The sequence below is a fragment of the Canis lupus genome, chromosome 17, assembly GCF_011100685.1.
Source record: "Canis lupus familiaris isolate Mischka breed German Shepherd chromosome 17, alternate assembly UU_Cfam_GSD_1.0, whole genome shotgun sequence".
In the NCBI taxonomy this organism is placed as follows: domain Eukaryota; kingdom Metazoa; phylum Chordata; class Mammalia; order Carnivora; family Canidae; genus Canis; species Canis lupus.
In genome coordinates this window covers 59,266,666-59,289,577 of record NC_049238.1, presented here as the reverse complement: position 1 = coordinate 59,289,577, position 22,912 = coordinate 59,266,666, and the positions used below count along the sequence as shown (strand labels likewise).

Below are 22,912 nucleotides of genomic sequence, written 5' to 3'. Positions count from 1 at the left end.
GGAAAGACAAGACAAACATGGAAAAAGAAACAATATACATGAATAGGGTGGATATAGTATGTGGTTAAGAGTTTAGTGAGAGAGGGATACGGTAGCATTGGTGATGTGCAGGGAAGAAGTTACAGTTCAGATAGGATTTAAATTGAGTTTTGAAGGATAGGTAGAATTCAAATTGAGAATAGCACAGACTGCTGTAGAAAAGAGTAAATTGAGGGAGAAGGAGGAAATATTTAGTAAAATCATTGTTGTCATGCATTTTTAGGAAAAGGTGCAATGAGGTCAAGATTATAATTTTGATTCATATATGAGCCAGTAAGTTTCATGTTTCATGGCCATTTCTAGATCCTTAAGCCTAAGCTGTCACCTTGAACATGTTCGTTGTAAGAATGATCAGGTCAGTAAGTATCTGGTTCAGGACAAATCTGACTGCTATTGAAAAACCAACTCAAACCCTGGAAAGTCAGTAATATGATTTTCATACATATAGGAAAATGTTGAAAGTTTTATGAAAGTAATTTATGTGAACTTGAGATTCCTTCACTATAAGTTCTCAGTGTACAGTAGGCATTCATTGTTTCTTGAATTGGACAAATGTTATGGGAAACCAGATGTCTTTTTGAGGGTAGCCAACCCAGGTTATCTGGAATTAATTTTTCTTTGTTTTGATTTAATTTGCATCTCAAAAGGGTGCTTACTCTTGTGCTAGTTGGATCACAAGAACTCTGAACACCAGAGGTGGAGTATTGAGTTTTACTGTCAGCTTTTAATGAGCTTTTGCTAGGTGGGTTTCTTGACTCCGTCAGTGGAAAGGACTGCTTCCTTCAGAGCCATCTCATCTTTTACCAGTTTATTCCCCCATAGAATCATAGTGCTGTTCACTGGGATTAAGATGCAAGGTTTTGGAACTCTTATTTCTTCCTCAATTCTAGTGTATAGCCCTTCTTGATATGTTTGGAAGTGTGTGCAGGCAATAGCAATAGCTTACCCAGTGGTTCAGCCCTGAAACTCTCCTTAGGTTGCTGTTTATTGTTTTTCTTGTCAGTACTACTCTGAAAGATTTACATGCCCAACTAACCTTAATGTCTGTATTAAAAAAAATAATTTTGGTTATAACTTCTGAGAGAGAGTACACCTAATGCTATGTAGATTAAGCCAAATTCAGTTGAATTAATTTGGTGAAGTAACACGTCTTACTGCTAAATCCTGATCCATCCATTTTAACTTTGTGTGTCTTTGGTTTGGATCCTCCTAGATAAGAGAACAAGAGAGTCATTAGAATAAAGATACAAAGAAATGAGAAATCAAGCAAGAAGAGAATTTTAGAATGAAAATATATTTAGTGGTACTGTTACCATTACTGTTATCATTAGACATCAAAAAAGAATCTGTTGGGCACATGGGTGGCTTAGTTGGTTAATCATCTACCTTTGGCTCAGGCCATGATCCTAGGGGTCCTGGGATGGAGTCCTGTGTTGGGCTCCCTACTCAGCCAGGGAGTCTACCTCTCCCCTGCCTCCAATTAAAAAAAAAAGAAAAAGAAAAAAAAAAAAGACTCTCTATTCTAGAAGTAACTATTGATTAGGAATTTCTTTCTCTTATTGAAAAGTATTTTCCTATTTACAGTGAAAATAATTTTAGTAAAGAGAATTTGACTTATTACATGCTTTATTTTATTTTATTTTATTTTATTTTTTTTAAGATTTTATTTATTTATTCATGAGAGACACAGAGAGAGAGAGAGGCAGATACACAGGCAGAGGGAGAAGCAGGCTCCATGCAGGGAGCCTGATGTGGGACTTGATCCCGGGACTCCAGGATCACGCCCTGGACTGAAGGTGGCGCTTAAACCGCTGAGCCACCGGGGCTGCCCTATTACATGCTTTAAAACCCTTAGGATTTCAGTTTACATATGATTGGGTAAATGGCATTGTGTATTTTTGGGTAACTTAAAATTATTTTCAAAACACAGCAGAATCTTCTACCTCACTTGACTGTCCTATTGTGAGATAATGTGAAGCCCAAACTGATGGAGATACTATGCTATGTATTAAGGGATGACCATAGAAGGTTGTGTCATGGAATGTAAAGGTGTCATTCCATCCCCACACTACCCTGCCCTCCTTTTAAATCAAGGACAGAGAATATTACCTGAGATTGTATCTGGTAGAGTATTCATTAAATGGGTGAGAAAATCATGTGCAGAGTAAACTACTTTTGATATTGATGAGACTAGGGTGATTCCTAAGTATTTTATGGAGATCAGAGTATCCAGATCCAGACCAGAGACAAGTCTAATTAAGGACTGCCAGGGTGTTAACTCTGAGACTCTGCCCAAAGGAACTAATAAGCTTCTCTCACATCTCCTTATTCTATCACCTTTGATTTAATAAAATGTCATCCTTGTCAGTGAGTAACGTCATTGGCTTTGGTTCTTTACCAGGTGCGGTGCTGTACAAGTGATGATCATTGTGTTCTGCTTGTAATGACTAATACAGGAAGACTACCTCTTTTTAAAAAGATATTTTATTTGTTTATTTATTTTAAAGAGAGAGAAAGTGTTTGTGTGCTTGCAAATGGGTGGAGGGGCAGAGGGAGAGACCGAGAATCTCAATGAGGAGCCTGAGGAGGAGCTGGATCTTAAGACCCTGAGATTATGACCTGAGCCAAACCCAAGAGTCAGATGCTTAACCAGCTGAGCCATGCAGGTACCCCAAATCTGGGAAAACTCTCTACCTCATAATAAGAGTAGCTAAAAATTACATTTTTTAAATTAAACTTTTTTTTTTTGAAGTACTTAAAAAAATATTTATTTATTCATGAGAGACAGAGAAAAAGGGGCAGAGACCTAGGCAGAGGGAGAAGCAGGCTCCTTACAGGGAGCCTGGCATGTGGGACTCAATCCTGGGACTCCAGGATCATACCCTGGGCCAAAGGCAGACGCTTAACTGCTGAGCCACCCAGACTTCCCTTGAAGTACATTTCTTAAAGACTTTGTGACTCTTAAAACTGTAAGCTCACTGACCTCACTTTTTAATTGCATGATTCATAGAAAGATCACAGAGCAGTGTCCAACTAATGTTAGTAGTGTTATTGAACTTGGGGGGAGGAATTTAGTGATTTGAGCTGGACGGGAGAAGTTTTAATTATTCGATATCTTATATTCTGCTATTTGTGACTCCCCAGCTAAAAAGTCTGCTTGATTATCTAGCATCTCTCTGGTACTGTGTAGCAGTTGCTTATTAAATATTGCTTGAATGATATGACAAGTTGGATATCCAGTAGTTATATTTAAAAGTAGTGGCTTTTTAGTGTTGTGAGATCTTTATCAAATTGGTTCCAGTGGCACAAAATATAGATACTACCATGTGAAGTTTGAGTATATAGTGTTGGGCAGCCCCGGTGGCGCAGTGGTTTAGCGCCACCTGCCGCCTGGGGTGTGATCGTGGAGACCTGGGATCGAGTCCCACGTAGGGCTTCCGGTATGGAGCCTGCTTCTCCCTCTGCCTGTGTCTCTGCCCGCCCCCCTCTCTGTCTCTATGAGTGAGTAACTTGACAAGATAAAAGCCATATTTAAAAAAAAAAAAAAAGAATATGTAGTGTCGGTAAATATATTCCCTGCCAGGATCTAGAAATAAGAAGTATATATTCTTTTTTAAAAACTATTATTATTTTTTTAAGATTTTATTTATTTATTCATGAGAGACACAGAGAGAGAGAGGCAGAGACACAGGCAGAGGGAGAAGCAGGCTCCATGCAGGGAGCCTGATGTGGGACTCGATCTCGGGACTCCAGGATCACACCCTGGGCTGAAGGTGGCGCTAAACTGCCGAGCCACCCGGGCTGCCCAGAAGTATATATTCTTATAACTAGAAGAGTGAAGTGATTCTGGCCTTGAAATTCTGAGCAGCCTGGGTGGCTCGGCGGTTTAGCGCCGCCTTCGGCCCAGGGCGTGGTCCTGGAGATCCAGAATCGAGTCCCACGTCGGGCTCCCTGCATGGAGCCTGCTTCTCCCTCTGCCTGTGTCTCTGCCTCTCTCTCTCTCTCTCTCTCTCTCTGTGTCTCTCATGAATAAATAAATAAAATCTTAAAAAAAATTACTGATATATAAATATGTATATATTGGGGAAATCTGGGATTTTTTCAGTATGAGGAAGAACAAAAATTTTAAACTCACTACAGATAAAACCCCTTGTACTTTTTTTGGGAAGTACCAACTGGAATCTAACACTTTGTGTTTCTTTATGTTTACTTGGCTTTTTTTTTTTTTTTTTTTTTAATTTTTATTTATTTACTTATGATAGTCACAGAGAGAGAGAGAGAGGCAGAGACACAGGCAGAGGGAGAAGCAGGCTCCATGCATCGGGAGCCTGATATGGGATTCGATCCCGGGTCTCCAGGATCACGCCCTGGGCCAAAGGCAGGCGCCAAACCGCTGCGCCACCCAGGGATCCCTACTTGGCTTTTTATGACCTTTACGTACATTCAGGGAGAAAATGCTAAGGTCTTTCAGACAGTCATCTTATTAGGAGAGGAAAGAAGATGCGGATTGCTTCTCATTCTCTATAGTCAAATTAGAAGAGGTCTAAGAATAAGCCTGTGGATGCTGACTTCTTTTTCATCTTTTCACAGCTTATTAATGAGCAATGAAGGAGGTAGCATAAAGCAGTGGTTCTCAACTGGAATCAATTTTCTCCCCAGGAGAACTTTTGGTAATGTCTGTAGTCATTTTTGGTTGTCACAATTGCAAGGAAGGGGAGAGTTGTCCTGGCATTTAGTAGATAGGGGCCAGGGATGCTGCTCACATGCTACATTGCACAGGACACCCCCCTACAGCAAAGAATTATTGGGCCCCAAACAGTAATAGGGGTGAGGTTGAAGAACCCTGGTATAGCAGGATAAAGAGATTGTCCTCTTGTGTCCATGGTGTGTAAAGCTTTGTTCTAATGTAGCTTTGATTTCTAATTTTGGGATCCTAGGATAATTTTCAGTTAAGATAATTGAGACCATATAATTTTAGCCAAAGCCCTGATGGGAGGGATTATTTAGAACAGTAGTTAGTGGCTGCTGTTCCATTATAGCTGTATCTTTTAGGGTCACTTTCTCCCCTTGTGGTTACTGAGCCCAGAGGAATTGGATCACTCCTCTCAAGTTACACATTGTAGGGCAACTTCTAAAAGAAAAGTATCCAAATTTTTTGTCAGTTGAGAATTAATTGAGGTAATAACACCGCTTGTAACTTAGTAAGGCTTCTGGAAGTTCCAGTTTGAAAACAAAGCAAAAAGCAGACACATGCTAACTTTTAGTTTCTTTATAGTTCATCTTAGCATTAATCAGATTTTATTTCTCTTATAGCTCTTTTGGAAGTTTCATGAGCTCAGGAGATTTTGTGTTTAAACTTTTAGTTTCTTTAAACTCTTAGGCTGAGAGGGTGAATCGAATTATCAATTCTTTTTTTTAATTTTTAATTTTTATTGTTTTTTATTTATGATAGTCACACAGAGAGAGAGAGAGAGAGAGAGAGAGAGAGGGTGGGGGGCAAAGACATAGGCAGAGGGAGAAGCAGGCTCCATGCACCGGGAGCCCGACATGGGATTCAATCCCGGGTCTCTAGGATCGCGCCCTGGGCCAAAGGCAGGCGCCAAACCACTGTGCCACCCAGGGATCCCGAATTATCAATTCTTGTTCTGGTATTTCAGGTGACTAGAGCTGAGTCACCCGACCCTCTGTTTACCTTAGTATGTACTACTGTAAAATAATATTGAGGTGCACCTCTTGGAAGCCTGAATGAGCATTCAGAGAAATGGAGCTGTGTAATCTTTTTTTTTTTTTTTATTTTTTAAAGATTTTATTTATTTATTCATAGAGACACACATTTTATCATTTATTCTTTCTTTCTCTCTCTCTTTTTTTTTTTAATGTATTTATTTATTTTATGATAGTCACACACAGAGAGAGAGAGAGGCAGAGACATAGGCAGAGGGAGAAGCAGGCTCCATGCACTGGGAGCCCGACGTGGGATTCGATCCCGGGTCTCCAGGATCGCGCCCTGGGCCAAAGGCAGGCGCCAAACCGCTGCGCCACCCAGGGATCCCTCTTTCTCTTATTATTTCCTATGTTAGTACAATACTTTCCACATGTTGCAAGATTCAGAGTTTGTCCTTTAGATTTGGTCTACTTTTCTTTAGACAATTTCTCCTGTATACCTTTAAATTTCTCATTTCCTTACCACTCTTACTATTACTACTTCCTTTTTCATCAGGAGTTAGAAAAGTGCCTGGTGCATAGTACGCATTAAAGTATTTGTTGAACGAAGGAATTTTAAATGTAGGTTTTTCTTACCACTTTCTGCTTTTATACATGTTGAAAATCATGGAGGTACTAGTGTTCATAAAACATCCTAAAACAAAACACAAACCTGTAGACTACTGAATTAAAGTTTGGCTCAAAGCAGTGGTCTGATGGACCACTTACCATTAGTTAGGGGCTGGACAAAATGGAACCTCTTGTGTTTTTGGAATGTAGCTTTGTTTCTATATCTGACAGTTTATAAGTAGAGGAGCTTCCCATAGTTACTTGCTCTCCTTATGAGCAGCTGAGTGTCTTTATTTATTTATTTGAGAGAGAGCGAGCTAGCCTGATAGCCTGAGCAGGCGGAGGGGCAGAGGGACAAACAGACTTCCTGCTGAGCGAGGAGTACCCTGAAATCACGACCTGAGACCTGAGCCAAAGTCAGGCCCTTAAGTGACTGAGTCACTGGGTGCCCCACACCTGATTGACTTTTTAAGCAAAGTAATCATTTGTAACTGAATTTGTTGGATGGAACTTATTAGCTGCTCCTCGGGAAGCTTCTGTAATTTAAGTGGTTAGTGTGAGGTATTTTATTCTCAGACAAACTTAATTAATCTGTTAGGTTCTGATCTTGTAATTTGGTCACTATTGAATGTTTAGAGGCATTAGTTAGGTTGAGGAAAGGAAGTTTTATACCTTAAGCCTATTGGTTGGAAAAAATTGCTGTTAATTTCCATTGCTGATGTAGTGTGAAAAGTATTGATAATGATACAATTACTTTTTGTTAAATAACAACAAAAAAAAATCAGCAAATTATTTTTCACTGCTAGGCTTAATTTATATGTTTTAGATTAAAAAGTGGTTGGAATGGGAGATCCCTGGGTGGCTTAGTGGTTTAGTGCCTGCCTTTGGCCCAGGGCGTGATCCTGGAGTCCCGAGATCGAGTCCCACATCGGGTTCCCTGCGTGGAGCCTGCTTTTCCCTCTGCCTGTGTCTCTGTGTCTCTCTCTTTCTCTGTGTCTCTCATGAATAAATAAATAAAATCTTAAAAAAAAGATAAGTGGTTGGATGTAATATTGACAAGTGAGAATCATAAAAGTGTTTAATTCCCTAAAATTTTCAGCCTTATCAATCACTAAAATTACTGGTTTATTTTTCTGTGCCACGTGTAGGTGCTGATTCAGTAAGGGAGATTTGGTATTCTTTTTAACATACAGTCAGCTTTAGATGAGCAGATTGAGTTCTCAAGGTTTTTAATCAATTCATTAGGTAGATCTATCTCATCCTGCAACATTATTGCTATAAAATAAAAAGGTTCCAGAAGTATGTCTGTTTCTCTTCCTGAGTATAATTGAGTCTGGATATTTTCTTTGAAAATATACAGTTACACATGTATACTGTATTTGTGAAGTATAGCGCTTAGAAATCGGTTTGTGTTTGATAATAATATCAAAATATATAGGCACTAGATCGTGTAGTAGTAACAGTACTGTATTTGCATTTATTCAGGAACTGTTGGTGCCTACTATATGTTAGGGGCTGTACTAGGAAGACTATGTCGAGAAGTAAGGAGATTCATAAAATGTTGGGATAAATGAGTAGTGGATTGAGGTTTTAAATATTTCCTCCTCCTTTTGACTTTCTGTTTAAAAATTAAAATAATGATTATCTTGGGACGCCTGGGTGGCTCAGCAGCTGAGCAGACGGCTGCCTTTGGTTCAGGGCATTATCCTGGGTCCAGGGATGGAGTACCACATCGGGCTCCTCACAGGGAGCCTACTATATAGTATGTGTGTGTGTGTGTGTGTGTGTGTATAGCCTCTGCCTATGTCTCTGCTTTCTCTGTGTCTCTCATGAATAAATAAATAAAAATCTTAAGTGATTATCTTAATATTAGAGCGAATGCATTTTTGCCCATTTTAGGTCTGAGATCTGTTTAAAAGGATAGGACTTTCAGAATAAACAAACTGGCCTGCAAGCTATAGAACTAACCATTAGCCCTCCTTTTGCAACTGTTATCAGACCTTTCTATAAGTGGGTTTTATTTATTATATGTAAATAATATAGCATTGTGAGAAAAAAAGTTTCATTTTAACTTTTAAACAGATTATTCAGTCTTTCAAGTGCCTTAGTTTTCCTCTTCTGTAAAATGAGGCAGTTGTGTTTATTCCTCTCTGTTGGTTAGTGATTTGACCTGGTATTTTTGGATTTTGTGTGAAGGAATTTTTTTTTTAAAGGTTTTGTTTATTTTATTAGAGAGTGAAACAGAGCATAAATGGGTGGCTGGGAAAGGGAGAAGCAGGCTCTCTGCTGAGCAGGGAGCCCCACGTGGGCCTGATCCCAGGATCCTGGGATCATGACCTGAGCAGAAGGCAAACACTTCACTGACTGAACCACCTCTGTGTGAAGGAATTTTGTTCTATAGTTTTCCCACAAAGATCATGTGATACCCATTGAAGTATTATTTATTATTATTTTTTTCACTGAATTATTCTTACTGGGATATAGATTTTACTTCTGAAATGAATCTCTTTGTAAGTTATAAACTCTGTTCTTGTTTTATGATAATGAACAGTTTTGAAAATGTTAGGATTGGGGACATCATAATATAAGGCAATGCTGAAATTTGCCTTTGTTAAATGAAACAAAACAGTACACTCTTAATGCTGATAATTAATGTTGATTGAATAAAGTAAAACCTCATTTTTTAAGACTTGGGATTCTGTGACAGGTAAATTTGACTTGGGAGAATTTCTTTCTCAGTGCTATTTTTATAAAATCTTTTATTTTTTATGTATTTTTAATCTTTTATTATTTTATTTTATTTATTTATATTTTTAAAGATTTTATTTATTTATTCATGACAGGCACAGAGAGGCAGAGAGACACAGGCAGAGGGAGAAGCAGGCTCCATGCAGGGAGCCTGACGTGGGACTCCATTCCGGGTCTCCAGGATCACACCCTGGGCCGAAGGCGGCACTAAACCGCTGGGCCACCGGGGCTGCCCACTAATCTTTTATTTTTTAAAGTTCTTTAGTTAACTCATTATTTTCTTACTTTGTAAAGGTCCAATGATTGCTTTTATCAGCCTGTATGTGATCTCTACTGACCAAGTAAATACATCAAAAGTCCCTGATGTGAATTAGATCATATTTGTAAAGTTCTCTTATCTCTTATCTCATTGATGGACTGTTTGTACTATTGTATTTTGATGAAGAGGTATACATAAGAGGTTCAGGGATTGCTTGATGGGCACATGGTAGAATGGAAGACAGTGCTGAATTATTTTGTTTAGAAGTCTGTCATTTAACGTAATCTAAAAGTCTTCTTTATTCCTATCTTTGGTTTTAAAATGACACTTTTAAAATGAAGTGATGGTGATATTATCTGGTGATTTTTTTTGATTTTTTTTTTTAATGTATTTACTTGGTAAAACAAAAGTTGACAATCTTGTGTACTTAATTTTTAAATTTTATTTTATTTTATTTATTTATTTATTTTTATTTATGATAGTCACACACACAGAGAGAGAGAGAGAGAGGCAGAGACACAGGCAGAGGGAGAAGCAGGCTCCATGCACTGGGAGCCCGATGTGGGATTCGATCCCGGGTCTCCAGGATCGCACCCTGGGCCAAAGGCAGGCGCCAAACCGCTGCGCCACCCAGGGATCTCTATTTTATTTTATTTATTTTTTAATTTTTATTTATTTAGGATAGTCACAGAGAGAGAGAGAGAGGCAGAGACACAGGCAGAGGGAGAAGCAGGCTCCATGCACTGGGAGCCCGACGTGGGATTCGATCCCGGGTCTCCAGGATCGCGCCCTGGGCCAAAGGCAGGCGCTAAACTGCTGCGCCACCCAGGGATCCCTAATTTTTAAATTTTAAAATTGAACTGCTTTGGCATGCCTGGCTGGCTCAGTCGGAAGATGATCATTGGGTCATGAGCTTGAGCGCTACGTTGGGTGTAGAGATTACCTAAATAAATAAAAGCTGTAAAATTGAACTGCTTTATGGAATCTAAAAATCTGGAGATCAGTCTAAGTCAGTTTTTCTCAAAACTGTGTGCTAGGAGACTTAACTATGAATTCAGAATCATGGTAGAATGTTAAATGCTAAATCTTCTGTCTCCATTCCTCCATTTCCCCTTTTACCAACCAGAATGGCATATCAGTGCTTCTGAAAAATCATTCAGTAAGGCAACACACTTAATAATATTGTTTAACCCAGCCTTTTCCAGATTTAATTTTTCTTTTTCTGAAGAGATTGATTAGTCTTAAGATACTGATTAGTATCTTGGAACATGGTTTGAGAAATGCTCCACATTAAAATTGCTCAGAGGAGTTTATTACAATCTATAATTTGTTGAAAAATTTATGTTCCAGGTACTAATTCTCATGAAGTGTGACTTGCCCAACATCATACAGTTGGTTTGTTTCTCTATGCTTCCAGTTCAGTTTTGTTTAAACTTGAGATTCATTACTTTTTTTTTTTTTAAGATTTTATTTATTTATTCATGAGAGACAGAGAGAGAGAGAGAGAGGCAGAGACACAGGCAAAGGGAGAAGCAGGCTCCATGCAGGGAGCCCGACGTGGACTCTATCCGGATCCGGGGTCTCCAAGATCAGGCCCTGGGCTGAAGGTGGCAAACCGCTGAGCCACCTGCACTGCCCCGAGATTCATTACTTTTAACCACTTAGGGTCTTCTGAAATACTGTTCAGTTCTTATTTCAAGGCTAAGTACCTAAGATTAGGATACTCAGAGAAGTTCGTTTTATTGGCCTTTACTTCCCTAAGTATGATTTCATTAGAACATACACTTTGTACATGATTTCAGTTAATTTTTAAATCCCAAATTAATTTTTCTTTCCCTACCAAGCACGCTTTTCTTTCTCCACAATGCTTGGAATGTAGAGCTTCAAATGTTTTCTGGGAGAATGAATGTTGTCAATTTACGTAAGAAGATTCTGTTAGCCTAAGCTGAATGCAAGAAGATAAAAGTTATCCTCTAAACTGGTGGGACACATCAGAACTAAAGACACTTTTTGGATCATTTACCATTTTAAATCTATGCCCTTGGGTTGTTCTCCTTCTTGCTGCCTCTGGTGGGAGAAAGCACAGAACATTTTAACAAAATCTATTCTGACTGTATTGTGTCATATGAAGTTAACTTTTTCTCTGATAATTTTTCTAGTTTAGTCTGTTTTTTTCTTAGAAAATTTGGCATCTTGTTCATCTCATCAAGCTTGTATCAAGTGATGTTTTGTCCTGTGTGACCTGATTTTCTTTCTTGTTACAAAGTGTGCTGAAGAAGGTTGGTTGATTATACACTTCTGTTTAGAGCCCCTGATAATTATCAGTGTTCAGCCATGGCCTGGAATGAAGGAACAAAATGATGAAGGTTGTATATGTTACTATTCTTAGGGAGTGAGACCATAAACCAGAGCAGTTTTATTGGCCTGGAACTGAATCACAGCTTTTCAAACAGTACTTAAATTTGTATAGATATCTTTGTATAACACTAAAACTGTAGCCTGATGTTTTCTTTTTTTTTGTAAACTGATTTTCTTTCTGATAAATAACCAAGGGAACAATTGCTTAAGATTTTTGGAATTCCAGTTTAGGAAACTTTCATCTTCTTTTTATTTTTTTTATTGTATTTTTATTTTATTTTTTATTTTTTCCATTGAGGCATTTTATTTGCACGTATGAATTACATCCCTAGAAAAGAATCCCAGGATTTTCCCTCCTGTGTGTTTTCGTCTTGCTTCTTCGTGGTCCATGATGCCAGCTGAGGTTGTCAGTATAATGAAACCGAACTGGCGGGATGGGAGCAGGTTATTCTGCCATTTTTCTAGATCTTTCAGTTGTACATCAAATCTGGGGCTGATCACTCCACACTTGTTTAACCTGCCTGTGAGATTCACAACAATTTTCCCAGCTCTGTGATCATCGATGATTTCAAAATCACCAATGTAACCATGCTTCATCATCACAGTGAGAAATCGGATGATGACTTTGGAGCATGGCCTGATAAGAACCTGGCGCTTGCCTCTCTTTTCAGCGTTGTTGACGCTCTTGAGAGCATCTGCCAGGACGTTCATGCGCACCATTGTGGCGCTTTGGAGAGATGGCGGAAAGAGCTCATCTTCTTCTTCTTTTTTTTTTTTTTAAACATTTTTTAAAGATTTTATTTATCTATTCATGAGAGACACAAAGAGAGAGAGAGAGAGAGAGATGCAGAGACACAGGCAGAGGGAGAAGTAGGCTCCACGCAGGAAGCCCGTCGTGGGACTCGATCCGGGGTGTCCAGGATCAGGCCCCGGGCTGAAGGTGGCGCCAAACCGCTGAGCCACCGGGCTGCCCCGCTCATCTTCTTTTTAAATGAGTAGTTGTCCACATGAATGAGACTTTCTTGTTTTCCTGAAGGAGAGTTGTGGGAGACAAGTAAATGAGGACAACATTTGTGCTCTAGTTTTACAGATGAAGAAATAGGTCTTTATAAAGACCATGAAGATAATGATGGAACTGGAAACAGAACTCTAGAATTCTGTTGTTTGTTTTGGGGTTCACTTGATGCTTTTGAAAAGAGAAGAAGTGGGATCCCTGGGTGGGGTGGCCCAGCGGTTTAGCACCTGCCTTCAGCCCAGGGCATGATCCTGGAGCCCCAGGATCGAGTCCCACATCAGGCTCCCTGCATGGAGCCTGTTTCTTCCTCTGCCTGTGTCTCTGTCTCTCTCTTCTTCTCTCTGTGTGTCTCTCATGAATAAATAAATAAAATCTTAAAAAAAAAAAAAGGGAAGAAGTGTATTTTGGTTTGAAAAGAAATAATCATAGAGGTTTTATGGAAAAGGTCTCTAGACAAAAGCAGTGTCTTTGACCTACAGATATGAGCTGGCATGAAATTCAGCATGTGGTGGGTTCTGGTCTAGGAGATATGATGTATTTTAAGCAGAGTGTGTTCCTAATTTTTCCAGGAAGGAGTTTCTGAACAGGTGATACTCAAAAAGAGAATATGAAGGAGAGGATTATAAACATTGTGATCTTAGTTTTTGACTGTCAGACAAGACATAAAATAGGCCTTTGTTTTATTTTTTAGTTTAAATTTAATTAGCATAGTGTATTATTAGTTTCAGAGGTAGAGTTCAGTGATTCATCAGTCTTATATAATACCCAGTGCTCATTATATCATATGCCCTCCTTAATTTCATCTTGTTTTATTTTTCCCTCTCTTCTCCTATGGTCTTCTGTTTTGTTTCTTAAATTCCACATATGAGTGATATAATATGGTAGTTGTCTTTCTCTGGTTAACTTATTTTGCTTAGCATAATACTCTCTAGTTCTATCCACGTTGTTGCAAATGACAAGATTTCATTTTTTTGATGGCTGAGTAGTATTCCATTGCATATGTATACCGTATCTTATCCATTCATCTGTCAATGTACATCTGGGCTCTTTCCATAGTTTGGCTATTCTGTACATTGCTGCTGTAAACACTGGGATGCAGGTGCCCCTTTGGATCACTACATTTGTGTCTTTGGGGTAAATAATTAGGCTTCTGTTTTAGATAAAAGAAAAAAAATACTTAGATACTGATAGTGAACTTGTAGAGAAGCAAAGCTGTGAAAATTAGCAAATAAGTAGAAAGTCTATTCACAGAAAAAAAAAATTTGTTATGAATAAATATTGGATACAAATTTGCATAAAGTTCAAGAGTATGCACATTTCAGTGCGGGACTTGATATAAATAAGTCTTGGCTTGTAGCTTGTTGTCCTGCCAAAACCTCACATTTTTTGCTAGTTGATCCCTTGAACAGTAGGAAGGAAAAGAAAATAATGCATTAAAACTACCCTTTTGGGACTCCTGTGTGCCTCAGTGGTTGAACATCTGCCTTCGGCTCCGGGAGTGATCCTGGGATCGAGCCCCACATCGGGCTCCCTGTAAGGATCCAGCTTCTCCCTCTGCTTATGTCTCTGTCTCTCTCTCATGAATGAATAAATAAAATCTTAAAAAAAAATATAACTACCCTTTCATGTTGTCTTCAGTATTCCAAATGCACCTTTTTAAAAAAGATTTTATTTATTTATTTGAGAAAGTGAGCAGGCACAAGTTGGAGGGAGGGGCAGAGAAAGAGAGGGAGAAGCAGACTCCTTGCTCAGCAGGGAGTCCCATGCTGGGCTTGATCCCAGGACCCTGAGATCATGACCTGAGCCGAAAGCAGATACTTAACCAACTGAGCCATCCAAGTGCCTCCCAGGTGCAATGTTGTGCTGTTCTTCTAAGTGGGTAAGTAAGCATCAGGGCTAGGCTATACTTAAGGAGTTGTTCCTGATTCAGACTATTAACAGTGAAAAATATTTCTGCTTGTGGGTATTTTTAGATGGAACAGGCAGTGGAACTTCTGAAGCAGTTCATTCAAGTGTACCTGCTACTAAATATCTTCACTAAAGTTTTATACAATAAACTTTTAGACCCTAGGGGGAAAGCAGTTTAGTTTGGTGCAAATAACTAGGTTCCTATTTGCAATGATTCTGAGTAATTAACTCAGGTTTGTTATACTTCTCTTTTACAGATGAAATGATAGAAATGACTTAATGAATTTTTTTTTATAAGACTTTGTGACTATGGGAACTATATATATTGGCAGTATTTTGGTGTGGGGAGGTTGGTGTGATGATTTGATGTGTTAATGTTAAAACAGAGGAGAGAGATTTCCATAGTGCCAGACATAGATGGGTGCTTAATGTTATCCTTGATTTACCCCTCCTCCTTTCTTCTAACACAAACACGTTATACTTAAAATTCAAAACTCTGTATCTAAATATCTGAATATATTAGGATGATTCTAAGGCTAAGGCCTGGTTGTGAGAGGAGTGTAGAGGTAGAGACTGTGTTTGCTTCCTTTTTGACCCTTCTACAAATTTACCTTAATTCACGGACGTTCCCCCAAATTAAAGTTAAGTTTACCTCTGGAAAAAATTTGGGAAAATTAAAATGTAAAAAGTAGCTGTCCTTAGAAGTGACTTGAAGTAAGCACTGAAAATCCAATCTGGCTGTATCTCATTATAGGCCTCAACTAAACTGATTTTAACTAAAAAAACATAGCCAAGTAATTTATTATATTCTATGAGGAGAAACAGCATGTCTCTTAGAAGAAGGTGTGGGAATTTTGGGTCAACAGTGAAAGAGTGGAAAGTCAGAGGCATACATTAGCTGTGCTCTTCTCAGTACTGCCCAGGGGGAGAGGAATCCCAGGACCTTGATTTTGAGGATTTGGTTTATGCTCATGGTGGGGATGGGTATATTAGGCTATTTATTGTAGCGTGATGACACAAGCTATATATCCACATGTTTTATTGTGGATATAAGATTCTCTTCTTATGTAGCAAGTGATTATAATCTGTAATAACTATAATAGCTGTATTTATTAAATATCTGCTATGTAATGTGCCAGTTACTGAATTAGGTATTTTGCAAACATCTTAATCTTTACAGTATACAACAGTGAAGCAAGCATCTCCATTTTACACATGAGGAAATTGAGTCTCAGAAAGTTGATGTGAGTTCCCCTCATATCTAATATGAGAATTTAGAATCTGATTTTAAAACATTTTCTCTATGCTATAATGCTTTTCAGGTAGATTTGTTTATTGAGAAATATTGTGTTGAAAGTAAAAGTAAATGGGCCACTTGATAATTATTTTTTCATTGAAATTAAGTAAATCAGCATTTCAGATTTTATATACGTGGCCTCTGAATTTTTCTTTTTCAGATTTTATTTATTTATTTATTTATTTATTTATTTATTTATTTATTTATTTATTTTTTGAGAGGTAGAGACATAGATGGGAAGAAGCAGGACTGGATCCCAGGATGCCGGGATCACCACATGCAGGTGCCCTCTGAATTTGGTTTTTATGTCAATCTTTTTCTGAGAGACAGATCTTCTCTTGGTCTGCTAAATTAGATTTCTGAGTTTGTTAGATTGAAAGTTTCCAACCTTGAGTTGTATGTTTATCAGGATTATGCTCCCCTATAAGAGAGGGGGGAGGCTGAATGGCTGCTGAATTCTCCAAGGCCTCATTTGGCCTCACCATAAATTTTTCTTCTTGTCCTCAGGAAATTATAGTTTCTTTTACTTTCTCTAAAAGCATAGTTATTTTTTAATCAATGTGGTGTAGTGAAAAGAATATGAGAGAAAGACCAAAATTCAAAGCTCTTTTCCAATAGTTGGGCAATGTTCTCGCTTTCTGTTACTGCCTAACAAATCACCCAAAATTTAACATCTTAAAAATAATTAATTGGGGCACCTGGTTGGCTCATTCTGTTGAGTGGCAGACTCTTTTTTTTTTTTAATTTTTATTTATTTATGATAGTCACACACAGAGAGAGAGAATAAGAGAGAGAGAGGCAGAGATATAGGCAGAGGGAGAAGCAGGCTCCATGCACCGGGAGCCTGACGTGGGATTCGATCCTGGGTCTCCAGGATCGCGCCCTGGGCCAAAGGCAGGCGCTAAACCGCTGCGCCACCCAGGGATCCCGAGTGGCAGACTCTTTAAATTTTTTTTTTATTTTTTTAATTTATGATAGTCACACAGAGAGAGAGAGAGAAAGAGAGAGAGAGAGAGAGGCAGAGACACAGGCAGAGGGAGAAGCAGGCTCCATGCACCGGGAGCCCGACATGGGATTCGATCCAGGGTCTCCCGGATCGCGCCCTGGGCCAAAGGCAGGCGCCAAACCGCTGCGCCACCCAGGGATCCCTCGAGTGGCAGACTCTTAATTGATTTTTGGCTCTAGTCATAATCTCAGGGTCCTGGGATTGAGCCACATTGGGCTCTGTGCTCAGTGGAGAGTCAGCTTGAGGATTGTCTTTCCTTCTCCCTCTGCCCTGCCCCCTGCATTCTCTTTCTAAAAACATAAATCTATAAAAAGAAGAAAACCACAGTAATTTATTATCTCTTATGTGTCTGGATTTACAGAATTCAATTAGTCAGCTCTCACTTGGGATCTTTCATGCAGTTATGGTCAGATAGTGCTTGGAGATGGAGCCATCTGAAGGCTCTACTGGACTGGACCTCCAAGCTGATATATTCCTCTTCAGTCCAATCCTTGTCTGATGTCTCAGTATGGCCTCTCTGTCCAGCAGAGTAGCCCAGACTTAAGTGGCTGCTCAGGGTGTTAAGAGTCAGGAGGCAGGGATCCCTGGGTGGCGCAGCGGTTTGGCGCCTGCCTTTGGCCCAGGGCGCGATCCTGGAGACCCGGGATCGAATCCCACGTCGGGCTCCCAGTGCATGGAGCCTGTTTCTCCCTCTGCCTGTGTCTCTGCCTCTGTCTCTCTCTCTGTGATTATCATGAATAAATAAAAAATTTAAGAAAAAAAAAAAAGAGTCAAGAGGCAGAAGCTGTCAGGCAGTTAGTTAATGGGTTCCTCTGGAACTGGCCCAGTATTCTTTCAGCCAGAGAAGTCCTAGAGACCCTAGATTCAAATGGGGTAGAGTAGAAAGTCATATTGCAGAAGAGCATATGGGGGTGCCTGCGTGGCACATTCGGTTAAGTGTCCAACTCTTGGTTTTGGCTCAGGTTGTGGGATCAAGTCCCGAGTCAGGTTCCACGTTGAGTGTGGAGTCTGTTTGGGATTCTCTCTCCCTCTTGCTCTGTTGCCCAATCCCATCTCTCTCTCTCTCTCTCTCTCTTTTAAAGATTTCATCCATTTATTCATGAGAGACACACAGAGAGAGAGGTAGAGACACAGGCAGAGGGAGAAGCAGACTCCATGCAGGGATCCTGATGTGGGACTTGATCTTGGGACTCCAGGATTATGCCCTGGGCCAAAGGCAGGCGCCAAACCGCTGAGCCACCCAGGGATCCCGAGAAATCCACATATTATCATATCATATTATTAAACCACAGCTTTAATAATTATGAATTCAAGCCAATCTTATTTCATTCATCTCCACCCTAAATCAACATCATGTCTCCAGGTTAGTTTGAAGCAATTCTTACAAACCTTTTATTAAGAATAATTTACAATGCGTTTAGAAAGAATTGTGGTTCTCTTCCCTGTAGTTAAAATAGAATTATATAGGAAGATTTGATTGTGGAAGGAGTACCTAGGGATAGGTGGAACTCTGTGGTACTTCCACAATTTGGTTTATACTTCTAAAGTGTCCTGTTCTGTTGAAGCAGCTGTGGTAGCTGACAGCCTGGTTCTTATAACCATGCCTGGGATCACTATGAGAAGACTTGTACATTTCTCCACTCTAAGTCACCATGATTCTTGCTTCAGAACCTTTTTTTTTGTCTTTCTAATTGTGGTATCTGCCTTTTGAAATTATTTTCTCTCCACCACATCTCTTAACATCATTTTGGAAGTTCAGTATCAGTATAGATGACTGTTTAACTCTAAAGACCTTCATCCCTACTCCATTTTAGTTACCTCCTCCTACAGCTATATCTTGAAGTTTGTTATCATCCAGAACAGTTCTTCCTCTGAAACCTCTCAGGCTCCACTATCTTATGATCCAGTCATAATTTCATTTTATTTCTTTATTTCCACTCCACCTATTTTCTGATTGTATCAGGTTCTGGGTTCTGGTACTTTGACTCTTATTTGTGACGTGTATGACAAGTAATTTCATGTTCACGTAGCCAGTAAATACCAAACACCTGTCTCTTATAGGCATATAGTGGTAAACAAAATGAATCTGCACCCTGCTGTTATGAAATGTTAAGCTTACTGGAGACAGACATTAAAAAAAAATATGTGTGTGTGTGTGTGTATATATATATATATATATATATATATTTACATATTGTGATAAGTGCTATAAAGTAATGAACAAGGTGCCGTCGAAGAAAATAATAGGGGATCAGAAGGGCAAAATAAGTAAAAGGGATTAGGAGGTACAATTTTAGAGTTACAACATAAGTCACAGGGATAAAAAGTACAACATAGGAATATAGTCAATAATGGTAACAACTTTGTATGGTGACTACACTTATAATAATTTCATAATGTATACAAATATGAATCACTATGTTGTATACCTGAAACTAATATCTTATATCAATTATTCTTCAATAAAAAAAGAAAAGACTAAGAGGAGATCACTTTAGATTCAGTGATGAAAGAAGGACTCTCTGACATGGTATTAAAATGGCGGCTAGAGGATTAGAAATTCCTTGCCTTAATAAAGTTGGGAAATAGTGTTTCAGTTATAGAAGCAGTATACATAGAAACTTAGAGGCACGAGGAGCTTGACCAGTCAGAAAAATTGAAAGAAGGCCCATGTAGTTGGACTATACTGAGGGAGGGAGAATAGCTTGAAGTGATGTGGGCCAGTTGAATAGAGACTAGCCGAAACTGGGCTTTGTAAGTCATGTTTAAGAGTTTGATTTTATACAAAGTGTTTGGGGAAAGAGGTGGAAAGTTTTAAGCTGGGAATGACATGGTCCATTTTTATGTTTTATTTTATCATTTTTTTTAAAGATTTTATTTATTCATGAGAGACATAGAGGGGGTGGGGGCAGAGACACAGGCAGAGGGAGAAGCAGGCTCCATGCAGGGAGCCCGACATGGGACTTGATCCCGGGTCTCCAGGATCATGCTCTGAGCCGAAGACGGCACTAAACCGCTGAGCCACCTGGGCTGCCCCATTTTTATGTTTTAAAAAAGATCATTCTAAAAAAATAAAAAATAAAAAAGATCATTTTGACTTCAGTATGCAGAAAAGATAGGAAAATGCTGGAAGAGAAGTTGGATGACACTTAGGGAAGATAATGTATTTCAGTGTTTACGGTCGGTGCTGGCTTAGGTTAAGAGTGTGGCAGTAGACAAGGAGTAGATTTGAGAAATGTGTTTGAGCTACAAGTGCCAGATTTGATGGTTGGATGTTGGAAGATAGTGGAGAGGGAGGTGTCAGGAATGACTCCCAAGTTTCCTGTATGAGTGAACTGGTATGCCATATCTTGAGGGTATGTGTGTGTGTTTGTGTGTAAGTAAGAGAGAGAAAAAACATTCAGAAACGTGGTCTGGGTTGGAGATACACATTTGGGAGTTGTTCCACGTAGGGAATATTTAAAGTTTTGCGAATGAGCAAGAGGGAGAGGGAGGAAATCATAGGGCGCAGCCTGTGATTGGGACAAATTACAACACTTTGTAATTGATTCCTTTTTTTCTTAACATTAGACATTAGAAAAGGTTTAACGTTAGCCTTCTAAAATCAGTCTCATTTGCACTCAGATAAACTTTCTTAGCAGGAGAGAAAGGGATAGAGTTACTGCTACCTGGGAGGGTGGGGGATGAAAGAGGAGAGGGAGGGGCTCAGGGATTTATGTGGTCTCCAGATTATTTTATTTCTAGAGCATATAGTATGCCTGTTATGAGTGTTTCTCAGCCTTCATGTGTATACCAGAGAAAAAAGTTTGATAGCTTCTGATTCATAGGTTAAAGTTTACGGTAAATCTGAAATTTTCCACAGTCTGGGCCCTGCCTGCCTATTGACACTCACACCACTCCCCTCCAACCTCCATGCATGTTATATTCTATTGTTATGATCATTAGCCCATAATTTCCTTTTTTCATGGAGCAAACAGACTAATAATTTAAGTCACTGTTTCAGAGAAAGCCTTCCCTGGCCTTTCCTTATATTCTCAGTATGCATTAATTATAGCAATTATTTTATGAAGTTTTACTCTTTCTTGGCTTGACTATATCCTCACCAAACTAATCTCTTTGATGGAAAGGATTGTTTTTTTTTTCTTTATATCTCTCTCTCTTTTTTTTTAAAGATTTTATTATTTATTTGAGAGAGAGATACAGCGAGAGAGAGCACAAGCAGGGGGCAGAAGGAGAAACAGACTCCCCATTGAGCAGGGAGCCTGACATGGGGCTTGATCCTAGCACCCTGGGATCATGATCTGAGCCAAAGGCATCTGTTTAACTCACTGAGCCACCCAGGTGCCCCTCTTTTTTTTTTTTTTTTTTAAGATTTATTTATTTCATTTTTTAGAGAAAGAGAATGCAGGGGAGGGGCAAAGAGAATTTTTAAAGATTTTATTTATTCATAGATATGAAGATGTCTTTCTAGATCTATGTTATTTTATTTAAAATTTTTTAAAAAGATATTATTTATTCATGAGAGACACAGAAAGAGAGGCAGAGACACAGGCAGAGGGAGAAACAGGCTCCATGCAGGGAGCCAAACGTGGGACTTGATCCTAGGTCTCCGGGATCACACCCTGGTCTGAAGGCAGCGCTAAACTGCTGAGACACCTGGGCTGCCCTAGATCTATTTTAATAGGTAGTTAAAATATATTTTTTAGAAGTATGATAAGTGGATGATAAAAAATACTTTAGGATGGTAAAAAAATAAAAGTATGATAAGACAGTCTCTAAAGTATATATATATATATATTTTTTTTAAGATTTATTTGTTGGAGAAAGAGCACATGAGTGAGTACACAAACTGAGCTGGGGGAAGGGCAGAGGGAGAGAAACTCTAGCAGACTACTGGGGGCTTGATCTCACCACCGTGAGATCATGACCTGACCTAAAGATGCTTAATGACTGAGCCCCCCAGGAGCCCTTAAAGTGTATTCTTTCTTATCAGTGCCAATGCTTGATATTTATTTAAAAGAAAGATTCAGCCTTTTGGCCAGAACCGCCATCTTTCAGTAATTCGCCAAAATGACTAACACAAAGGAAAAGAGGAGAGGTACCCGATATATGTTCTCTAGGCCTTTTAGAAAACATGGAGTTGTTCCTTTGGCCACATACATGGGAATCTATAAGAAAGGTGATATTGTGGACATCAAGGGAATGGGCACGGTTAAAAAATGAATGCCCCACAAATGTTACCATGGCAAAACTGGAAGAGTCTACAGTGTTACTCAGCATGCTGTTGGCACTGCTGTAAACAAACAAGGGCAAGATTTTTGCCAAGAGAATTAATGTCTGCATTGAACATATTAAACACTCAAAGAGCCAAGATGGCTTCCTGAAGTGTGTGAAGGAAAATGATCAGAAAAAGAAGGAAGCCAAAGAGAAAGGTACTTGGGTTCAACTGAAGCGCCAGCCTGCCCCACTCAAAGAAGCACACTTTGTGAGAACCAATGGAAAGGAGCCTGAACTGCTGGAACTCATTCCCTATGAATTCATGGCATGGTAAACATAAAGAAAATAAAAGACCTCAGGATTGTAAAAAAAGAAAAGGAAAGAGTCATGGTACTGAAGGAGTTAGAAGCTGATTTAATGGAATTGTTCCAGTTATTTGAATTAATATTTCTGTTAAATACCTGAGAATACTGTTTTATTTGGAACTGTTGGTAGTCAAAAAATGGATTAGAGATATTGTGAAACTTCACTGTAAATTCCTAGTCTACCAATTGATTTATACTGTGATTCAGTTTGTATTTCCTACATGCAAAATAGTAAAAAATAGCAGTTTTTGTATCTGTCAATTTTATAATCGTTTACTGCTCTGATAATGAGTGGAGATTTTTCATTTGATTTGAAGAGAAAATTAGATCATGAATTTATTCCAGTTTTTAAAAAATCAACCCAAATTAAAAAACAAAAATCTGACATTCTCCCTCCCAGTGGAAACTCTTGTGGGGGAGGGGAAAC

General features: G+C 39.0%; 2 protein-coding genes and 1 pseudogene across 2 annotated transcripts in view; 2 read left to right on the top strand and 1 right to left on the bottom strand.

Moving 5' to 3' along the window:
- The window catches only part of RNF115 (ring finger protein 115), a 70,342-nt gene that overhangs the window by 2,443 nt on the left and 44,987 nt on the right, over nucleotides 1–22,912 (top strand). The window lies entirely within an intron of this gene.
- Nucleotides 11,971–12,424, bottom strand: LOC106559922 (40S ribosomal protein S15a-like). Its single transcript, XM_038562024.1, has one exon. It carries the CDS (start codon nucleotides 12,395–12,397, stop codon nucleotides 11,981–11,983), a length of 417 nt encoding a protein of 138 aa, XP_038417952.1. The 5' UTR covers nucleotides 12,398–12,424; the 3' UTR covers nucleotides 11,971–11,980.
- Nucleotides 21,809–22,578, top strand: LOC119863981 (annotated as a pseudogene).

Coding starts and splice junctions, on each gene's coding strand:
- LOC106559922 (XM_038562024.1), bottom strand. CDS start 12,397: ATGGTGCGCATGAACGTCCTGGCAGATGCTCTCAAGAGCGTCAACAAC.